The 18,439-nt window shown below is 55.5% G+C and overlaps 1 protein-coding gene across 2 annotated transcripts; it reads left to right on the top strand.

Annotated features, from left to right (window-relative positions):
- Positions 1-2,539: 2,539 nt before the first annotated feature.
- On the top strand, positions 2,540-17,753 carry PTPN7 (protein tyrosine phosphatase, non-receptor type 7). 2 transcript variants are annotated; one of them, XM_014946297.1, is made up of 10 exons: positions 2,540-2,957; positions 8,063-8,291; positions 8,726-8,909; positions 9,358-9,442; positions 10,105-10,181; positions 13,067-13,204; positions 14,055-14,165; positions 14,771-14,928; positions 15,778-15,891; positions 16,443-17,753. In XM_014946297.1, the coding sequence occupies exons 2-10, from the start codon at positions 8,161-8,163 to the stop codon at positions 16,534-16,536; spliced, it is 1,092 nt and encodes a 363-aa protein (XP_014801783.1). In that variant the 5' UTR covers positions 2,540-2,957; positions 8,063-8,160; the 3' UTR covers positions 16,537-17,753. The 2 variants fall into 2 exon arrangements, with proteins under 2 accessions (XP_014801783.1, XP_014801782.1); XM_014946296.1 differs by lacking the exon at positions 2,540-2,957 and adding an exon at positions 6,564-6,697.
- Positions 17,754-18,439: the final 686 nt, after the last annotated feature.

The following is an 18,439-nucleotide window of genomic DNA, read 5'->3' as shown; positions in this document are numbered from 1 at the left end:
CATAGTGCCAAACCGCAGGATTGAGGACTTGAATTTAGAGAATATGTCTCACCTGCACATGCACTGCATCTCACCCGGGCTGCCCAGGTGCAGGTCCTGTCTGTAGGACATGCCCTGCTGTGCTGAGACAGGATTGTCTCAGTGGGATCCTGGGTGAGGAGGCTGAATCTCTCTCTGTGCTCAAGGGGGAATCTTGCAGGGTGGTGTATAATAGAGATAGGGCAATGGATTCACATTTTCAGGGGGTAGCAAAGCTTTAAGCTCTCCGACCTTAAAAAGATACTTTAATAGAGTGCAGGAAAACAGCATGGAAAGCTCTGGAAAACATGACTTTCATTAAAAGACATGACAGACCTCAGCTCTACAGTTTGCCCAAGAAAAGAGGAAGAGGCCACCAGGGTGAGTTATGCAAGTGTCTGCATGGAGAAGATATGCCTCCTGTCCAGCAGCAGCAGCCTACATGCCGGGAGCTGGGAACTGGAGGAGCCAAGCTCTTGGGCCAGCTTCATCCCGTCCCACTGGCCTTTCAGACAACCCCAGCTCATCCCCATCTCCAAGACTCCATGCAGAAGCTGCTGGCACATCCTCCCTGGCCTGTGCCATGCAGCAGCAAGGCTCTTTGGCCCCAGGTACCTGCATCCACCGGTCCATCCTGTGCTGGGGCCAGATGGTACAGTCAGCATCACATGCATGGCTGTTTTTAGAGAAGTTAAGAAACTTAGCCTCGGTGGAGTGGCAAACTCAGCATCTCTTTGACTTGCTGCACCTATTTCTGCACCGGACGTTGACAGAGAGTGGGCTATTTTTAACCATCCCTGGTTTACTATCTTCTTTCTAGCTGTTATCACAGGCTAGGATAGGATCTGTGCACTCTTCATGAAAAACTCACTGCTGATCCCAGACCAGATAAGCCTGCAGAAAGCCAGCACTGCTTCCCCCGAGCCCAGCGGCGTGTGGGCGCAGGCTCTCTTGCAGCAAAAATGGAAGTGACTATTTTCTAACCGCTTCCTTTCTTTCTGAGTCTCTCTCTCTCCCTCCTGCCCCTCCTGACAAGTTCGTTTCCTGTTATTGATAACAGCCCCTGCACCCGGCAAGAGGTCACCACACTGAGTGCTCCCAGGAGAAAACAGCTCAGGGGCTGAGGATGTGCAAAGCAAACCCAGCCCAGCTGTGCTGGGGCAGGCAGCAAGGCTCAGCCCCTGCTGCTGGGTGCCCAGGTCCCTGCTGCTGCAGGGTGCAGTGTGCCAAGGGAGCCAGGACAGGAACGACACGATGGGACTTCAGGATTTTCAGGCCTTTTTGTGCCTTCTTCCTAGGGAGCTGCTTTGTCCTGTGTGCACTGGGGATGGAGGGTAGCTGGGGGTTTTCTTGTTCCTGGGAGCCTTTTTCCTGCCCACGCATCTCACAGTGTTTTGCAAGCAGGAGCTGTGGTCTAGAGCCTCCTGAGAAGACACGTATGTGTCTCCTGGCCTGGGGCAAGCCACTGTTTGCTTCCACCCTGCCAACCGTCCCATGTGAGGCAGGCAGCTAGCTCCCCAGGGGAAACTGAGGGCACAAAGGTTTCCAGGCAGCCTTTCCAAAAGTACAGCACTGTTGGAGGGAGCCGGTGAAGTGCAAGACAAACCGAAGTGACACGTGGATGAGCAAGATCCTGTCACTGGTGCTGGGGCTGTGTCCCCTCGTGGTGCAGCAGTGCTGTGCCTCTGTGGCTTCTCCTCTGGCGTTTGTTGGATAGAGACTCAAAGTCTCAGCACCTTGGAGATCTGGCTTACATCCTTTCTACCCTCACCACTCACCTGAAGAGCAATCCTCCATGCATGAAGCTAAAATGAATGGGGAGAGCTTGTTCCCACACGAGGGGAGGAATAAACCATGCTGACATAAAGCACCTTCACAGCAGGAGAACACCTTTCCCAGGGAGCCTGTTCCTTGTGCCCACATCCCCCGCTTTAGTCCACAGCAGCACCAACTCTGCATCGTCGCTAGCCCCACAAAGATGGGGCTGGTGGTTCACAGGCTTTACTTTTACCTTTCTGTTTGCAAAGTTGGAGGAAAGCTCAGCTTGTTTGCAGGAGATGTCAGAGAATATCTAATTCCAGAAACCAAAAATGGTTCTCTTCAGCAGTCATTCAAAGAAGAAAAAAACAACATTAAAACAGTCAAGCAAGAAATCCAGGTGACAAACCATCCTTTTGGTTCTCCTTGAGGAGAAGGGCAGGAGTGCAGGGGCTGGCAAGATCAGCAGCAGATGCCTTGAAAAAATGAAACAGCAATTGGTTCACTGCTCCCAGCCAGCGCCGGGCAGCGTCAGGAGCAAACTCTGTGCAGACTGTCACTGGCAATGGGGAGGAAGGTCACGCGTCTGCTCCCTCCAGCTCTCCCTCCCCGGGATCAGCTCCATCCCGGCAGGATTCCTGAGGGTCCAGGCTGACGTGCGGTGCTGCTCTGTGGGCTCCGTGCTCCCCGCAGCCCCGCCGGCACGGGCTGTGCCCGGCAGACGGCTGCTCTGTGCCGGGCTGTCCTTGGGAACGCGCTCAGGCAGAGGGAGCTGGAGCAGCGAGACGTTCTTGGGGAAAAGCATCTGCAGAGGTGCTTTGCTCAGCTCCCGGGTCCTGGCTGTCCCAGCGGCCCATGACGCAGAGCCCCCTGATGCTGGGCCTTAACTGGGCTGTTCCCACCCCTCACAGGCTCTGCGGGATGCTCGGGCTAATTGCATAGTACTTCTCACGCCTGCAGGGAGCCGATCGGCCGATTTTAACAGAGTCTGCTGAATCCTGAGGCTGCTGCTTCACCTTCAAGCCCATGAGCGATGTTTAGGCAGCGAAGGAGATGGGCTAATTTCCAAATCCCTGCAGGACATTCTGAGCTCCCAGTCGTGTCAGCGGAAGCAAGACCAGGCTTTTCTGAGCACTGGACCCAGAGGTGACGGAGGCCCAGCGCGACGAGGCCATGGTGTGGTAGGCAATCCTGGGGAAGTAAGACTGTGGGGCAGTGTTTTGGGTGCTATTTCGATGCCTGACTGGGCTCAGGTGACTTCAGATCTAAACTGCTGTTTTGAGAGGGTGAGAAGAGGTGTTGGGTCCGGGCAGGGTGGCTAGGAGAGGAGGCTCATGCTCAGGAAGCTGGAGGGCAGAAACAGGCATAAGGAACGGCTGGGCTTTAGTGGGGAGAACAGGTCCCAGTCGGAAGCTGGGAGCTGCTCTTTGCACCAAGGGAACTGACGATGAGGATACAGCCAGAAAATGCTCGGGGTGCAAGATGACCGCATGAAAGTGGAGTTGTAAAATGCACGTGAACAACCAGATTTATCCCCCAGTCTGGGGTAAATCCAGACCTCCCTCCCTGAAGCACCAGCTCTGTAGGATCCCCATGTCCTGGTGGGCTTGCTGAAAATAAAACCACAACCATACAGCCCCTTGAAGACCCCTAAGGATCTGCCACAAACCTCTCCAGTCCCCGTGCCCTGCTCATCACCCTAATGCACAGGTGTCCACAGGCAGTGCTCCTGCAGGCGGGCAGGCGGATGGGCACGTGCCATCCCCAGGGGGGCAGCAGCCGCATGGGTGGGGGTACTGAGGCGAGGGGGAGGGAAGGTTGCTGCAGGAGTGGCACTGAGTGATTAAAAGCATCCTGGGTCAGGCGGTGTGTTCCTGCTCCATTTGCTCCTGGTCTCCCTCACGTCCAGTCTATCTCCACCAGAGGCTCATGCCTTATTTTCCACCAGCACTTTGCCTTCTGTGCTTTGGGTCTCCACTTACCTGTGGCCTCCCATGATCTGTCTCCCTGCCAGTCACCTCTGTTGTCGTGTCTCAGCCTGCTGGTGCTTCAGCAGAAGGGAGGAACAGGAGCCATGTCAGCCAGATGGAAGTACGCTGGGGTCCATTCGTGCACTGTCAGATGTGTTTGGGGTCAGAAGGTCTCAACACCATGTATTTTTCTGCCCCTTGGAGCCTGGACCATGGCACATCCCTGCACCACATCTCTGCTTCTCTCCTGTGTTCCCTCCACATAAGTGGGTACATAAGTACCCACAGCCAGGACAGTTCCTTCAGCCTCTATCAGTGCATTCTGGATAAGGAAAAGCCAAAGGAGGTCAGGTGTGGTTCCCAGTGGTTCTGTCCTGGGTGTCCTTCTCGGTCCCACCCAGCACATGTATACGTGTGGCTGGTAGAGCCAAGCCAGTGGCATGGGGAGGTCCACGAGTGTCAGAGGGAAAGTGTCGCCGGGTTTTCTGGGGTACTTTCTTGAGTATGAGTACCTCAATGTTCTGTTGCTTCAGAGGCAGAGTATCTCCGTATCTCAGTTTCCTCCTCATGCATGGTGCATGGTCTCACCGAGGCCTTTGAAATGGCCATTAAATCTCTTAAATCACACTGGGCCAGAGATCACTAAAACTGACAGCACACAGGGAGCTCTTGCTGGAAAAGGCTCTTCCACAGCACTTTTGCAGCTTGACCTTGTTTATTGGATAATGTAATGTTTTGGTGGAAGGTTCCCATTTCCTTTGGGGAAAAAGGGCCAAAATCCAGATATCAAAAGCCCATGCTGCCCTCGCTGCGCTCCGTGCAGAAGGCCCATTGTGCCTTTTGGGTACAGCAAGGCACAGCCCAACTCTGGGGATCAGAGCCCCGTTTCTCTGCAACTTTGGGTGCTGCGAGGTTTTGTGGGTGTTCCTTGGGCCCTACGAGGTCTGTGGAGGTCCAGCTGTCTCCGTCCTCCCCATCATGGGTGAGTGTGGGTGCACGGACATCACCGACATGTGCCCAGTGACTTGCCTGTGCTGGTGGCTCTGTGGTATCTGCCCCAGTACCATGATGAGCTTGTCCATTGCTTGTCCCAGTGCCAGAGGAACAGGACAGGGAGGAGGCAGCAGGTCTGTGCAGGGTTGGACCAGCAAAAGGCAGGAAAGGCGGCCCCAGGGGGTTGCATTCTTGGGGTTGCGTCCTCAGGGACCTCTTGAGCTGAAAGCCACCCAGATGGGATGGCAGATACAAGCCTCAGCCTTGTTGAGGAAGGAAGCTTCTGCATTGTCTGACAGAATGATACCTCAGGAAAACCCCCTCTTTGTTTACTCTGGTCCCTACTGAGGATATGTTTTTGCGGCCACCTTGTTAAGTACTGCACTGTTGGTCATCTTGGGAAGGCTTCTCGTCAGAAGATGGAGGGTGGAAGGGAAGGGAAGTGCTGGGGCTTGTTTGTCTGTGGTTGGACTCTCTCTAGGCCCCTACAGCCAAGTTATTTCATCCCACATAGGACAGGGAACAATTCCTCACTCCATCCTCAGGCCTGACACAGAGTCCAGTCCAAGTCCGCAGAAGCTGCTAGCACTCTGGGATCTGCTCATGAGACACAGATGCTGGTGGCCCTTGGCTCCGGAATAAGATTGCTCTGCTGCTGGCTAAGCCCAGCACTTTGGTCTGGAGCTTGAGCCCTCTGATGTCCCAGCTTTCAGGGGTCTCCCATGGGTCACCAGTGAAGATGTTTTCAGGATTAAATTCTGGCAGCCAGGTTCCTGCAAACACACAGGGATGGCACAGAGATGCACCTCTCTGTCACAGTGACCAGCAGTGCTGGCACTGCACATCCTGAGGACAGCCTGTCACCGCAATGAGCTGGGCTGAAGGTGGCCCATGGGGCTCCTTGGGACAGCAGGGAGAAGCCAAAGGGGCAGCAGGGAGCGAGAGGGCATTTGGGATGTGGTGTCCGGGGTGGCTAGTGGGGATGCATCAGGAGCTGCTGCAGCGTGGCGGGGTGGGGGCAGAAGAGGAAGGAAGCGTGCAGTGTCTGCGCAGAGCCCGGGCAATAACAAACAGGAAGAGCAGCTGCGGCAGCGGGCATCGGCAGGAAGGATGTGCAGTGCCCCATGGGCAGACCTGTCCTACCTGTGCCAGACCCTCCAGGGACCTTCCTCCCTAAATACACCCCCTTCCCTGCTCTGATGGGGAGGGGGAGCCCATGTGCCCTCCCTGGAGGTGCCTGGGGATGGTCCCAGGTGCAAAGGGGTGGCGGGTGGCAACTACAGGGACATGGGTTAGGGGGATGGTGGGGTGGCACAAGGACCACACTGCACAGACATGGAGGATGGAAGCTGCTGGGGCCTGGCTTGCCCTGCAGTGGGATGCAGAGTGGCTGGTGCACAGCCCAGGCAAGGGGATATGGCCCGGGGCAGCAGGGATGGGAGGACTCATCCTGGATCCCTGTGGGGCAGGTGGGGTCTGGTGTCCCCAGAGCAGCACCCAAAGCACCCAAAGCACCCCCCCTCAGCCCTGCTGGCAGCGGCCCCCGCCCCACAGCCAGGTCTCGCCCATCCCTCCATGCCCCATGGACTGGCATGGACCATGGCCGGTCGATGAGGGCACTGAGCACACCCCTCTGGCCTTGCCAGAGATGCCTGTGGAGGCACCCCAGGATTTTGGGGGAGGCAGGGCTGTGCCCACAGGTGCAGGACAGGGGTTCACTGGCAGGGAGTGGGGCTGGGGCTGCAGGCGGCCCAGCAGAGCTGAGCTGCATCGATGTGGCCGGTATGTGTGTGGGCGGCAGGCAGGGTGGGGGAGAAGGAGGGAGAGGAAGCGGCAGAGGCAGCAGCTCCTTTGATAAGCAGCTTCCTGAACAATTTCAAACCGTGGTGTTCGACCGACACGCGTGGTGCCTGCGGGCCTGTGCCGCGACCGACGGAACCCACGCCACAGGGCAGCAGGTAGGCAGCCCCCAGCCCACCTGTCCCACCAGCTGGAGAGGGGACCCCCACCGGGCAGTGCTGGGCCCTGGTGCCCATGGGCAGAGGGCACGTGCTCCGTGCCAGGCAGCCCTGAAGAGGGCTGGGATGCTGGGCAGGCTGATGGGCCACACTCCCTGCAAGTGCCGGCTCTTCCCGGGGCCGTCCTGCCTGCCAAAGCCTTGGCTGGGGCATCTCCCAGCTGTTTCCTGGCCAGTGTGTGAGGGACATCTACTGGGGTTGGAGCCTCCTGCTGTCTCTAGCCAGGATCTCCCATGGTGTTGTGGCTCCTGGGGAGCAGCAGCTCTTGTCCTGCCTGGCCAGGGGACACTCCAGCAGCACAGGCACCCCAGGGAACCTTGTGTGGGGCGTGGGGACAGTCCGCGTGGCATTGCCACCCCCAGAAATTCTGCCAGGCAGCAAGGAGTCAAAGGGAATGACTCCTGCCCCAGGCACATTCACAATCAGCAAGGCCACAATGTGGATGGACCCATTTCTCTACAGGACCTGCCTGAGCTGATGCAGTACCTGAAATCCAACTCTTTGCCCACTGAGAGCTCTGACTCCACAGCATGCCCTGTCTCTTTGGGTCCGTCTTCTCCTCATGGAGGGAGCTGGGGATGAGAAGGAGCCTCATGATCCCAAGGTGCTTCCTGCACCATCAGGAGCTCTGCCCAGTGCAGAGTATCACCCACATCTCTCCATCCCTGCCAGAGCCTGTCCCGGCAGTGCAGCCTTGGCATCCTCCTCCAGCTGGGCTGCCTCATCACTTCTTGCTCAGCCACCCAGATAAAGCAGTTTCCTCTTGACAGTTGCTGAGACCTGGGGGATGGAGGAGGCTGTCCCAGGCTCATCTCTCCCTCTCTAGAGCGACGAGGTTGTTGAGGGTGCTTGGCCCCATGTCTCTCAAGAGCAGGAGCTTGCCAGGCTCTTTGTGGTGCCTACAGCCCAATGCTGCTGTGTTCATGCAGGTCCCAACTCTCCCTCCTCCCCACTATGCCCTCAAGCTGAAGCAGGCATGCCAGGAAAGGGATAGAAACACACGGCAGTGTGTGCTTCCCATGGGGATGGAGAGCATCTTGGGCTCCCCCAAACCAGACTGTGCTCCATGCAAACAGACGGTCGCTAATGCCATGCCCAGCGTCACCAGTGGATGCCTGTATGGGCTGCAGTGCTGTGGGCATGCCAGAGGGTGAACCCAATGGGAGTTCTCCCTGTGCCACCTGCCTGGATGCAGGGCTGGGAATCCTGGTTCCAGGACAGCTGAGGACAGCTGTCCCTTGCTTAGGGACATCCCATCTGCCAGGGGATCCACCCAGCCTCTCAGATCTGCCTTGTCTTTTCCAGCTGTTTCTCCTCCAATGGCTCCTTGATTCCCCAGGAGCTGAGGTCCCCCTGTGCCCACTCCCCGTGCTTCAGGACGAGGGCTTCGTGCCTGCCACAGCATGGTACAAGCCTGCTTGGTGTGCTCCAGAGTTCATAACGGCAGCCTGACAGCCCAGGCAGCCAGGGCAGACATGGACACGACAGACAAGCCCAGTCCCTCTGCCAAGAAGCATGTGCGTCTTCAGGAGAGGTGAGCATGATGCCTGCAGCCCCAACCCTCCACTGCCCGCCTCAGCCCAGATGATGGGTATCCAAGGCACTGCTCATCCCGAGGCCTTGGGGTCCCACAAAATTCTTTCCCCAACCCAGTCCTGCCAGCCTGCTGCCTGTTGACTTTTGCAGATGCCAGGTCTGAGCATGGAGGCAGTCCTGACCCTCCCTCCCCAGCCCAGCCCAGGCCAAATCCTTTGGGGCCTTTCCAGCAAAAAGGCCAAATGATCAGTTCCTCATTCCTCAACCCACCCAGTCTTCTGATGTATCTACCTGCCCCTTTTTTTATCCTATGTTATTCTGTGCCTGGCTTTTGCTTGGTGTGGGGTGATTTTAATGGACAATGTGGTGGGACGGGCTGCCCTGCTGTCCTGAGATGGCAGAGGGTCAGGCAGGGACCCCTTTGCCTTGCAGGAGGGGCTCCAACGTGTCACTGATGCTGGACATGAGCTCACTGGGGAGCGTGGAGCCCATCCAGCCTGTCTGTACACCTCGGGATATCACTCTGAAGGTCCTGAGGACATTCAGCCATGTGCTGAGGAGAGAGGAGCTCCAGGAACGCGCCCAGAGCCTGACACAGCTCCAGGATGAGTTTTCGGTGTGATGCTCCCCTCCCCTCTCCCTTCTCACATGAGGAATGGCAGGGGCTGGCGGTGGGGGGACTGGCAGGGGTGGACATCTCTGAGGGGGGCTCCGAGCCCAGCCATGCTCCACAGTGCCAGTGGCAGGGAAGCTGATGTTTGCAAACAGGGGTGAGGGTTGCCCTGGGTATCCACTGGCTGCCCTCTCCCTGGTGCACACAAGTCCTCCTTGTGTCCCTACCCCTGTCCTCCCATGTCAAGCTCTTCTCCCATGGTGGCCTGTCTGGAAGGTGTCCCACCACATCTGGGGTAAGGACAGGGTTCATGCCAGGAGCTGACATCTCTGGTGATGCTGCTAGGTCCCTGGGTCAGCCTCTCATTGCCTGAGGGACCAGCTCTGCCATGACAAGGGGACACAAACAGCAACAATGAGGTTTGCCTCACAGTTGTTCTCTCCTCCTGCAGAAAATCCCACCCAACTTCGTCAGTCCAGAGGAGCTGGAGATCCCTGGACGTGCTTCCAAGGACAGATACAAAACCATCCTCCCCAGTATGTTCCACTGCATCCTTTGCCTCACATTTGCTCAGGTGCCACATGCAAGGAAAGGAGGGTGTGTGTGTGGGTGTGTATGCACGTGTGTGGTGCACGTGGGTGTTTGTGTGTGGGAAAGGGGTGACTGCTCACCAGGGTGGGCACTCCTGTGTGCTCTGGGTGTTCCTGCTATACTTGTTCCTGCTCCCCATGTTACAGGAGCTGGGTGCTGTATTGCAGGGGCTGCACACTGTGTTATTGGGTGTTATGGGGAGTTACTCCTTGGGTGTTTTCCCAGGGTATGCAGTGCATGACAGCTCAGCTTGGGTTGCCTCTTGCCACCATGTGGACCTTACATGTCCCAGGGGCATGTTGCTGAAGCTATAAAGGCTGAGAACATTGTAGGAGGAGTCATTTGGGCTCCAGTCAGGCACTGTGGGAAGTCATTGGGTGGGTGAGTTCCCCCGCCATGCTCACTGTCGTACAGGCAGGTTTGGGCTTTGTTGGCTGTGATGAAGTGGGTCAAGATAGAGCCTGAGGGAGGACGCAGACAGCTCTGAGCATGGCATGGAGCTGGGAGGACTCAGTCTCCAGTCACTGGAGCTGAGGTGGGGACAACAGGCAGGGTCAGGCTCTGCAAGTCTGTCCCTGGGGTGATTAATGGCTGTTAAATCTTTCAGATCCTGAGAGCCGGGTCTGTCTCAGGAGAGCAGGAAACCAGGAGGAAGACAGCTACATAAATGCCAACTACATCACGGTGAGTGTCCTGCCTTGCTGGATAGCGAGTGGTCTCCCTTGTCCTGCAGCCCACAGCTCACAGGGTACTGGGCTGCAAACTCCTCGGTGCTGTAGGTGCCATGCTGGGACCTGCATACCAGGGCACTGACAGTCACCCGCTGTCCTGCGCCTGCCCAGGGATAGCAGTCTAAACTTGCCATCCCTTTCTGAGCTGCAGAGATGTGGCTCCATCTGTGCAGGGCAGACACACTGTCCTTTTGGTGGGAAAGTCTCATGAGGTGCCTGCTCTTGGCTCCCGCTGCTTGGGGGAGCTGAACACCCATATGGGCTCCCTCGCAGTAACTTCTCCATCTCTTCCTCATGCTAGCCCATTGTCTGGCAAAGCCACAGGAAGCGAGCCGTGTCAACAGAGCATCACAGCCTGGTGCTGTTCAACCCAATCCAGGAGTTTCCTCTCCACTCAGGGGGTTTGTTGCAATTTCCAGAGAAGAAAGCTAATGAAGGCATGCACATGGCTTATCTTTCACACCTGGTAGAGTCCTTTTCCACAGACTGAGAAATCCCCGGACCCAAGGGTGTTACTTCAGGCAGCCTGATTTATGATAATCATCCTCCTCTGCAAATGACCCCTTCCAGGCTGCAGTCATACTTGTTCTGAACCATACTTTATCTTAAATCAGGCTCTTGTGTCAGCCAGATACTGGCTTTGCCTGGCTGGTAGGCTTCTTTCTGAGCAATTCAGCTCATTTCAGCATCCTTCTCCTTGGGACAGGCCAGGGGCGCTGGGAAGCAGAGGCGGGTCCACAGCCACTCTGGGTGTGTGGCAGCAAGGACAGCGTGGGAATGTGGGACTCAGAAAAGTAGCCCACAAAATTGCCCTCTGGTAGGATGGAGAGACCTCTGGAAGATGATCTGAGGGTGCGGGTTGGAGCTGGAGGGCATTTATTAGCATTTCATTTCCAATAGTGCTCATAGGCATGATCCAACAAGACAGCAGCAGTGTGAGCTCCCAGTATCCTGCGGCGAGGGTCAGAGTCTGACTTTGGACACAGGAGCACCATGCCTAAAACTGCTGGGAGACGTGCTGCTCCCAATGAGGGTCTGAACACAGGGAGCAGAGGACTACTTTTAGAGTAGTCTTCCTGAAGCAGCCTGGCACTGTGCAGCTTCTCATTGGGTGACACCATCACCCTGTCCACACGCATCAGGGTGTATGTGAGCATGTGACATCCTCTCTGTCTCCCACAAGTGCTAACAAAAGTGTACAAACACTGCCCATCCCTATCTCACACACACGTACACATATATGTGCACACACCTGACCACACAAGTGTCTACATGTCCCTGTGTGGAGCTGGTATTTCCTGACCCCTTCCTTCTACTTACCTCTCCAAGGGTGCCATGGTGCAGGAATTTATGGCCATATCAGCAAATTAGCCGCCCAGCCTGGCTCTGGCATGCTTGGAAGGCACAGTGAGTCTGGAAGAGCTCTGCAGGTGTTTGATCACATCAGCCCACACCTGGGACTGAATGTTTTTCCTGCAGACCATATCCCATGAAATGTTTTTGAGCACAAGGAGCAGGTAAATTCCCAGTGCTGACACCTCCACGTCTTACTGCAAGTCTCCTTCTGAATGGAAAATCATGTTTCCTAAGAAAAAAATAATAATTTTAAGGCATGAGAAAAGGGCTATACAAAATGTTCCTGAAAATGTTCCTTGGCTGCATTTTCTTGTGGGACCAAAGCTGTTAACAGGATTGCTGGAAAGACTTGAATTAAATCACAGGGACCTGGATGCATTTTTAACTGAGATCTTTTTTGACGAAGCCATAAAGCTCTGCCCGTGAGCTGTGTGCTCACTTTGCCAACTGCTGTGGGTACTGTGGGTGCCTCCCCCAGCATCCCCAGGGCATCCTCAGCCAAATCCCTGACTCCTTGCTGTGTCGCCAAATTGCATCTCCAGCTGGGAGCTGGAGTAACACATTACTGACCCTGGGAGAAGGCTTTCCCACCCACAGCACTGCCTGTGCTGCCCTATGACTCCTGCCAGCTGCCACGGCACACTCTCCCCTCTGCTGGGACAGCAACGCTGCCCATGAGACCACAGTGTGGAGCCGGAGTTGCACATGGCTCAGAACTTCTCCGAGGTTTTCTATTTCTTTGGCAATTTTATACTGGGGGAGGAAGTGACCATAGAGGCAGAGGATGCTTAGAGTTGTGAAACAGAACCCGGATAAGGGGCAGGGCAGGGGCCTGTGCTGACCACCCCTCCAGGTGTCCCTAGACCCAGCCTTCCCACTGCTGGGTGCTGCCATGTCCCCTCCTGAGCTTGGTGGGGAGGGAAGACTGGTGGGACCCAGCTGGGACCATCCCAGCTCCCAGCCAGAGCAGGACTTGATGTCTTCTGATTGTCCTTGGGGAAATGCCTCTGGTGAGAAGTACCCTCTATATGTGAACTCTGGCTTGCCAGTGCCAACATGGGTACACACGGCTTGCTGCATAGGCTTGGTCCTGGCTTGCGGGACGATGTCTGGTAGTTCCTGATCAGGTGTATAAAAGCATTCTGAGGACAGGGCTCGTAGGAAATAGTTGAACAGGTTGCCCAGAGAGGTGGACGATACCCATCCCTGGAAACATTCAAGGTCAAGTTGGATGGGGCTCTGAGCAACCTGAGCTAGTTGAAGATGTCCCTGCTTATGGCAGGGGGTTTGGACTAGGTGACCTTTTATGGCCCCTGCCAACCCGAACTAGTCTGTGATTCTGTGATTCTAAATGGCCTGTGTGGCTCAGCCTCTCACCTGTAGCAGAAGACAAGCACCATGAAACTTGGGGTGGCCTGGAGACAGGCTCCCCTCACACATCTGGGTGTCCACCAGCACCACTTGTGACCATGTGCTTGCCAGGGCTATGCGGGGCGGCCCCGGGAGTACATTGCCACCCAGGGACCCATGCTGAACACCGTGACCGACTTCTGGGAGATGGTGTGGCAGGAGGAGGCGCCTCTCATCGTCATGATAACCAAGCTCCAGGAGCGCAAAGAGGTACTGTTGTCCCTCCCCAGGGCCAGCACACCCAGCAAAGGGTGGAGTGGAGTAATAACAGCAGAATTATGCGATATAAACGTGGGGTCTGAATACCCGATTCCTTTCTCTGCTTTGCTCTCAGAGGGGACCCTGACAGGTCACACTCAGAGAAGGAGAGCCCCAGGGCTGCAGTCTTGGCCGCATCCAGAAAAGCCTCTCCTTCTCACGTGGCCTCTCGTGCTCTGGGCACGCTTTGCCAGCTGGATAATAGGATAAAGAGATTAGGGCAGCTCCTGGGAGAAGGAGCAGAGGCAGCGGTCTGCAGTGTCTCTCCAGCGCTGAGCAGCTCTTCTCCTGGGCTGGGAGCTCTCAGCTGGTGCATCCAGGCTGGGACAGGAGCTGGCAGTGCTGTGCCCTGCATGGCGGCTTCCCTGTGCCTCACCTGGCATCCCTGTCTCCACATCCAAGGATCACTGCCTTGGGAAATCACCCTCTCCTTCCTGGCCATGTCCTTCCTCCTTTCTCTCCCCATCTGGTGCAGCATCTCTGTGGGCTCCACCAGCCAGGCTGGGACCTCCTAGGTCTGGCAGGGCATGGACTGGCCCGGGCACAGCTCCTCTGGGGCTGGGGATTGCTGCACACCCCGGGGTCTGAAAGCCATATGGGAAAGGGTGCAGGGGGAGCAGACATGGGGAGAGGGACCTATCCCATCCGTAGCCCATGTTCTCTGGCACTCCACATCCAGTTTCCCCACTCCCCGACACCTCCCCAGCTGATGCCCCTTCCCAAGAGCACTAAGCAAAGCATAGCTCAAACATCCAGTGCCTTGAGCACCTGCACAGTCACAAACCCTGCCTTGTTCTTTCAGAAATGTGTCCACTACTGGCCCGAGAAGGAGGGCACCTATGGCCCCTTCACCATCTGCGTGCAGGGTGTGAGCGAGTGTGTGGAGTACGTGGTCCGGGATCTCTCCATCCAGGTGGGTTTGAGCTCCTGGGGTCGAGAGGGGGAGCCCAGCAGGGTCCAGCAGTGCCCCCAAGACCCCTGGCTTTCTAGTGAGATGGCAACACTGTGTGACAGGAGAGCAGAGGGCTCATGGCTTGGAGAGCTAAGTCTTATGAACCCCCTGCCAGAGGAGGGGTCTGCAGAGCTCCTGCCTGCCCAAGAGGGCTGAGAGGGAATAGGATCCAGCCCTGGACGAGAGAGGAGAGGGGATCAGTTAGGGACAGCTTCTTTATTAGCCCTTTGCTGTTTGGACTGTGCCATTGGACTCTGCCCCATGGGCTCTCTGTAGTCACCCTGGGCTGACACTAGCCAAAAGGATCTTGCTGGCTTTGCCTGGACAGTATTGGGACACTCTGTCTGTTCCCATCTTCTGGGATGGGACATCTCCCAGGGTCCCTGGCCCAGGAATCTCTCCTGGGTATTTAGCAGAGGCACAAAGAGTAGTTTGGGAGGAGAGCAGACAACATGGTCACAGGCTGCCTGGCCTCTGATTGAACTGGACTCCGTGTCTTCATTTGGTCCAGTCCAGAGAGTCTGTGTTCCCAAATCCTGATTTCTCTTTCTTCTCTGCTGGAAAAGTTTGAAGGTGAATGTCGCCAGGTCAAACACATCCTCTTCCCTTCCTGGCCGGACCAGCAGACGCCCGAGTCAGCCAAGCCCCTGCTGCACTTGGTGGCCAAGGTGGAAGAGATCCTGCAGGCTGCAGCCAGCCCAGGGCCCATCGTTGTGCACTGCAGGTAAGAGCATTGCCCTCACCTGAGCCCCTGTGTGTCCTTCACCTTGGGGTCAGCCTACAAATGCTGGAGGGGAAAATCACACCAGATTATGAGCTGGTTGCACTGTAGTGCAGAAGTCCCAGGGCACAGTATCCCCATAGCAGAGTTATTCAACCAGCAAATCTTGTCCTGGCATCAGGATGGTGGCATTAGCACTGTGCATACTGGCCCAAAAACAATCTGGTTTGCACCTCGGTCTGCAAATGTCAAAGTGGGAACAGGAGAACTCTGCAGGGTTGAGACCCAAGCAACAGACCCACAGCTCAGGCTCCTGCTTCCTCTGCCACTAAGCAAGGCCTGTGGCTCAGCTATGACACTTTTTCAGGGCAGTCCTGGAGGAGGTGGCCTCTCTGTATTTTATCTCACTGCTAAGTGAATTTAGGGACAGTGGAGAAGAGAGCCCTGTGGACAGCGGAGACTCATCCCTATGCAACACACGTGGCATGCAATGCCACGGGCTGGCCCACCCCAGGGCAAACCACTGGGTGCCTGGGGTTAGAGCTGGGAGGGGTTGCAGAGACCCCTGCACCGTGCAGGGATGGGGGCAGACTGGATTGGTGCTTTCAGAGTCACCTCAGCTGGGCTGTGCCAACATGGCAAGACCCCCTTGGCATGGCAGAATGATGCCAGCCCCCATCTTTTGGTCCCCGGCTGAGAAAGTTGGTCCCCAGTTGGTCTGGGACCAGGACCCCAGCATCCCTCTAGGAAGAAATGGCAACAAACCAATCCAGGGGTACGTGCAGCTCAGACAGATTAAGGCCCGGGCAGTGGATGTTGTTGGTGCTCAGCACAGCTGTCTCTGTCCCGCAGTGCAGGGATCGGCCGGACGGGCTGCTTTATTGCCACTAGGATGGGTTGTCAGCAGCTGAAGAACAAAGGGGAGGTGGACATCTTGGGAATCGTGTGCCGCCTCCGCATAGACAGGTGGGTGCTCAGAGCAAGATGCTCCTCAGAAGGTCCTGCTGGCTGCCAAGCTGGGGAGGAAGGATGTGGGAGAGACATGGGGATGGGCATCACGAGGGGGCATGGGGACAATTTTTGATGGAAACCAGAAGGGTTGCTGAAAGATACAGATGTGCTGACAGCAAACGATTGCCCAGTGTTGGGCTGGTTTTGCTGTCAGGTCTATTGTAGCTTTGGGGACCCGCAGATGTGAGGGAGAGGAGAGCGGCTTTGAACCCGGCAGCTGGTCTGCTTCTTCCAGCTCAGCCACTAAATTCAGAAACATACAATTTTTCCACTTTTCGAGGAGAAGTACTGGTAAAAATTAGAGCCAGATCAGTTGCTAATCTGCCTTTTGAACAGCCAAGAAATGCTTCTGTGCTCAAATACATTTTGGGCAGGTCTGGTGCCTGTTTCAGATGTACCTGGACATGGTGGGTGAAGCAGGAATATTTGTGACCCAGGAGCAGGGAGCCAGGGACAGGGCTGTGGGCTTTGGTGAGGTGTCAGCAGGATCTGCCTTTCCCTTGCAGAGGCGGGATGATCCAGACAAGTGAGCAGTACCAGTTCCTCCATCACACGTTAGCTCTCTACGCTTCCCAGCTGCTGGAGGCAGGATGCCACTAGCTCCCACCGGTCTCCCTGCTCCGACCTCTCCTGCGCCAGCTGTGGGGACACCTCCACCACAAACCCTCCTGCTGCTGCCAGGCCACAGAGCAGCAGCACAAGTATCCCAGGATGAGCACAGCTGAGCAAACCCATGGGGATTACAGCCTTGCGACCCTGGGGATGAGCAAGGTTTGGTGGGTTCACAGGCGGGACTCCGCAGGTGCTCGAGGTGGCCGTTGCTTCTGGCTCAAGGCAGATTTCACCCCTGGAAAGAAGCTTTGGTTTTCGAAACATGCAACATTATATCCTCAACCAGAAGAGCAAGCTGTGTGGAAGAACTGAAGCTGGGAACACAGTCTGCCTTTATAGCTGCAGAGAAATGTTTAGCCCGTTAGACGCGAAGCTGGTACAATTACCCTGCAAATAAACAGAGCTCCTCTCCTGATTTCGTATCATATGTGGGCAGAGGCTGCGCTGCATACAGAGCTGGGCTTGCTCCTGACACGTGCCAAGATGCTTTCCTTGCTAAAGATACACCTTGATGATTTAGCACAATAAGTGCACAGTTGATTGCCTTTGGTACGTGGCTTTGTTTTCCTCTCCACCTTAAGCCAACACCTTCTCAACAGCCTTAAAGTAGGAGAGATTCCTAAGTGCGGCTGCAGTTCTGCAAGCTATGTATTCCCTTTTGTTACATGATGGTGGGGGTTTTGCATTGTTGGATTTTTGCTGAAATCAGAACAAGGTAAATTTTGGATTTCGTTAGAGTATTTTTTCACTGATAAATTCAGTGGAAAAAAGGAAGAAGATGGAGAAACATTGTGGCACAAAGCATGGAGTAGTAAAAATTCTGTAAAATATTTTAACGCTATACAAAGCTGGCCTTCAGTTGGTGGGTGCTGCACAGGCTGTTGGGCAGTGAGGACTGATAAAGAGCTGGGGGCCGCCTAGCCTGTGCCTTCCTGTGCCCCAAAGCCCTGAGGCGGCCCACTTGCTGGGTGAGATCCAGGGAAAAAGAAGGGTCAGTCCTTTTGCTGAGAGAGCCTGAGTTTGCCTCGTCTCCTAGAGTATCCCCAGATCAGGGCTGTGTGCATGGAGCCCCCTCCACCACTCTGAAGTTCCCCAAAATGCAGTTGAATGGCTGCCAATTGTTTTGCCCTAGTGCGTGTTATTCAGGCTCTGTGGGTCCCTTGAGAGGAAAAATGATGGAATAAAAAGAGAAGTTTCATCCTTAACTCTGCAGTTCTTCTGACTTGTCATCAGCCCATCAGTCCAGGAAGCCAGGGGTCCTCAGTCCTGTGTCCTTGTCCCCCCCAGTATCCTATCCTCACTGCTCTTCTCCTTGCTCCTCTCCTGCTCTTCTCCATTTACTCTCTGTAAAAGCTGTAAATGAGCAAGTGAAGCAGCCTTGTCCAGGGACAGGTAGTGAGCCAAAGTTGGCATCTTCTCCCTAATCTCACTGAGCATAAGAAGAAAACCCAGTGGCAGACAAGGTATGTCCCACTGTGGGAAAAAACCCAATATTACAGAAATTATCATGTATTGCTGAGCTCTGGTAGTCCTTATTAGTGTTTTTCAATGTGTTTTCAGACTCTCCATATAGAATACTTGCCAGGGAACTTCCAATAGCACAATAAAGGCATGTTAAAGCGTCTGCTCACTGCAAGGAGAAAATCCTTCTGGAGAAATGTCTCAGAGAGTGTATGGAAGAGGGACAGACAATGGGAGACCCTCTGCTAGCACAGCCCTCTCCCAAAGCACCAGGAACAAAACCACTCCATGGTCCTGCAGCAGGAAATCCCCCAGATTTGAAGTAATGTCCTTCAACCTGCCATGTCTGGATTGCCCCTGCAATCTCTCTGTACCAGCTGCCACGTGAACCCTTCCTTGTGCCACTGAGCCTGCCCAGCAAGGTACTGCT

The sequence above is a fragment of the Calidris pugnax genome, unplaced genomic scaffold (genome assembly GCF_001431845.1).
Source record: "Calidris pugnax isolate Ruff unplaced genomic scaffold, ASM143184v1 scaffold116, whole genome shotgun sequence".
Classification (NCBI taxonomy): domain Eukaryota; kingdom Metazoa; phylum Chordata; class Aves; order Charadriiformes; family Scolopacidae; genus Calidris; species Calidris pugnax.
Note: the sequence above shows the minus strand (reverse complement) of the source record. Positions and strands in the feature narration are given on the sequence as shown.

What these genes read in the sequence shown, in the direction of transcription:
- PTPN7 (XM_014946297.1), top strand. Translation starts at nt 8,161, where the DNA reads ATGGTACAAGCCTGCTTGGTGTGCTCCAGAGTTCATAACGGCAGCCTG. An exon ending in TAAATGCCAACTACATCACG is followed by an intron (nt 10,182 to 13,066) that starts GTGAGTGTCCTG and finishes TGTGCTTGCCAG; the next exon opens with GGCTATGCGGGGCGGCCCCG. An exon ending in TCCGGGATCTCTCCATCCAG is followed by an intron (nt 14,166 to 14,770) that starts GTGGGTTTGAGC and finishes CTGCTGGAAAAG; the next exon opens with TTTGAAGGTGAATGTCGCCA.